Source organism: Parus major, unplaced genomic scaffold (assembly GCF_001522545.3).
Source record: "Parus major isolate Abel unplaced genomic scaffold, Parus_major1.1 Scaffold378, whole genome shotgun sequence".
In the NCBI taxonomy this organism is placed as follows: domain Eukaryota; kingdom Metazoa; phylum Chordata; class Aves; order Passeriformes; family Paridae; genus Parus; species Parus major.
The window spans coordinates 2,219-4,921 of NW_015379299.1; the positions used below are offsets into that span (position 1 = coordinate 2,219).

Sequence of the window (2,703 nt, forward strand, 5' to 3'; positions counted from 1 at the left end):
CCCCCGGTGCCTTGTCCCTTCCCCGCGCCCCCCAAGGAGCCGCCCCCGGGCCGCCCCCCCGCGCTGGACCCCGAGCTCTTCTTCACCGCCCCCTCCACGCCGGTGCGGGCGGGGGGGGCGCGGCCGCCCCCCGAGGACCCGACGGACGGGGACAGCGAGGGGCTGTGCTCGCCCCCCACGTCCCCCTCGGGCTCCTACATGACGGCGGAGGGCGGCAGCTGGGGCTCCTCGGGCACCGCCAGCACCTCCCCGTCCTGCTCCCCCAACCTGCCCGCCGAGGCCGAAGGTCTGGGCGAGGCTGAGGGCGAGGCCGAAGGTCTGGGGGGGTCCCTGGCGCTGCCCCCCGGGCTGGGGGAGCCGCCGGTCTTCCCGCCGCTGTCCCCCGAGGAGGAGGAGGAGGATGAGGAGGAGGACGGCGCCTTCGCCCCGCCGGGCTGTGCGGATGATGAGGATGAGGAGGATGAGGATGATGAGGACGGGCAGACGCCGGAGGAGGAGGATGAGGACGAGGGCTCGGGGCTGATCCCGGCGGCGCTGCTCCCGTTCCGCGGCAGCCTCCTCTTCCAGGCCGAGGCCGTGGAGATCTCGCCCCGGGCCCCCGCCGAGGAGGAGGAGGAGGAGGATGAAGGCAGCACCTCGGCGTCCTTCCTGCGCTCGCTGTCCGAGAGCTCCATCCCCGAGGGGGGGGACGAGGCCTTCGCCTTCCGCGACGACACCGACGCCTCCTCGGACTCGGCCGCCTACGACGGGGACGAGGACGAGCGGCTGTACGGCACCGAGCGGCACGCGGGGGACACGGGGACACCCCCGGGGACACCCCCGGGGACACCCCCCGGCCCTGCCGGTGTGGAGCTCCACCTCCGGGCCGGGTCCCCGTGTCACCCCGCCGGTCACCCCGCGGCTCCCGGCTCCCCGGGGACACCCCCGGCCCCCCCTGCAGGGGACACGGAGCTGGACGGGGACGCCTTTGTCACCAGCGCGGGGACGTGGCCCCCGCCGGAGCCCCCCGAGGAGGCGGCAGCGACAGAAAGTTCTGGAGCAGCGCCGGGACAGGGACCTTGCCCAGGACTGGCAGCGACCGGCCCTGTCCCCCGGCCCCCCCCTCTCTGTGCCGGGGACCCCCAGAGCCACCAGCTGGGGGGGACCAGCGGGGACCCCCAGAACGGCCCCGGGGGTGACAGCGATGGGGACAATGACCTTGAGCTCAGCGCCGGGACAGCGGCGAGCGCCGATGGCCACGGAGAGCTGGACCCTGCAGCCACCGGCCTGGGGACATCGGTGACACCGGTGACACCGACCCCCCTGGATGGGATGGACACAGCGGCCAGCGAGGTGGTGACACCGGTGACACTCAGCCTGATGGACCCGGTGGACACTGACCTGGTGACACCAGTGATGCCAACGCCACCGGATGAGATGGACACTGCGGCCACCAGCCTGGGGACAGCCAGCCTGGGGACAGCCAGCCTGGGGACAACCAGCCTGGGGACAGCCAGCCCGGGGACAGCCAGCCCTCCTGCTGAGCCTGACACTGCGGCCACCAGCCTGGGGACAGCAGGGACACCAACCCCTCTGGATGGGCCGGACACTGCAGATGCTGCTCTCGTGACACCCAGCGTGATGGACAGCACAGCCACCAGCCTGGTGGCACTGGTGACACCCAGCCCGTCAGATGCTGCAGCCACTGAGGTGGTGACACCGGTGACACCCAGCACACCAGATGAGCCAGACACTGTGGCCACCAGCCTGGTGACACCAGTGACACCCAGCCCATCAGAAGAGCAGGACACCGTGGCCACCAGCCTGGTGACACCGGTGACACCGAGCCCCCCAGATGAGCTGGACACCGTGGCCACCAGCCTGGTGACACAAAGCCCCCCAGATGAGCTGGACACCGTGGCCACCAGCCTGGTGACACCCAGCACACCAGATGAGCCAGACACTGTGGCCACCAGCCTGGTGACACCGGTGACACCGAGCCCCCCAGATGAGCTGGCTGTGACAGCCACTGACCTGGTGGCACCCAGCCTGATGGCCAAGATGGAAGCTGTGGACGCTGTCCTGGTGACACCGGTGACGTCCACCCTGAAGGAAGCTGCGGCCGTTGACTTGGTGACATCAGTGATGGCCACCGTGGCCACCAGCCCGGTGCCATCAGTGACACCGCCCCCCCTGGATGAGAGGACGGCCACGGACGCGGTGACATCGGTGACATCGGTGACCCCTGCCCCGCTGGACACCGCGGCCGCTGCCCCAGTGACCCCGAGCGTGCCGGACCCCGAGGCGGTGACATCGGTGACACCACCCCCGCGGGATGAGACCGCCACCGTGACCCCCGGCCCGATGGACACCGTGGCCGCCCCCCCGGTGACCCCCGGCCCCCCGGCCGCTGTCCCCGGGCCGTGTCCCCCTCCCCGGGCCGTGTCCCCCGTGGCGCTGGTGGCCTCAGCCCGCGGGTCCCCGGCTGTCCCGAAGTGTCCCCTGCCGCAGCCCCCTGGGGACGGCCCTGAGCGCGGGGGGGACGCGGCCACCGCCCCGCCCGAGGCTTTGTCCCCGGAGCCGCCGGTGGCCGCCGGACAGCCCGAGGAGGAGGAGGATGAGGAGGAGGAAGAGGAGGATGAGGATGCGGCCCCCGCGCCCCCCTCGCCGCGCTTCACGGCCTCGGAGCGGGAGGTGTTTGTGGGGACCCCCCCGGCCCCCCCC

The 2,703-nt window shown here is 72.8% G+C and overlaps 1 protein-coding gene across 1 annotated transcript in view; it reads left to right on the forward strand.

Annotated features, from left to right (window-relative positions):
• NACAD (NAC alpha domain containing) overlaps positions 1–2,703 on the forward strand; it is a gene marked incomplete at its 5' end in the record, with an annotated part of 4,806 nt that continues 2,103 nt past the window's right edge. The window contains one exon of the mRNA XM_015616221.1: positions 1–2,698. Coding sequence (XP_015471707.1) covers positions 1–2,698 — 2,698 coding nt within the window. The remainder of the gene's footprint in view (positions 2,699–2,703) is intronic.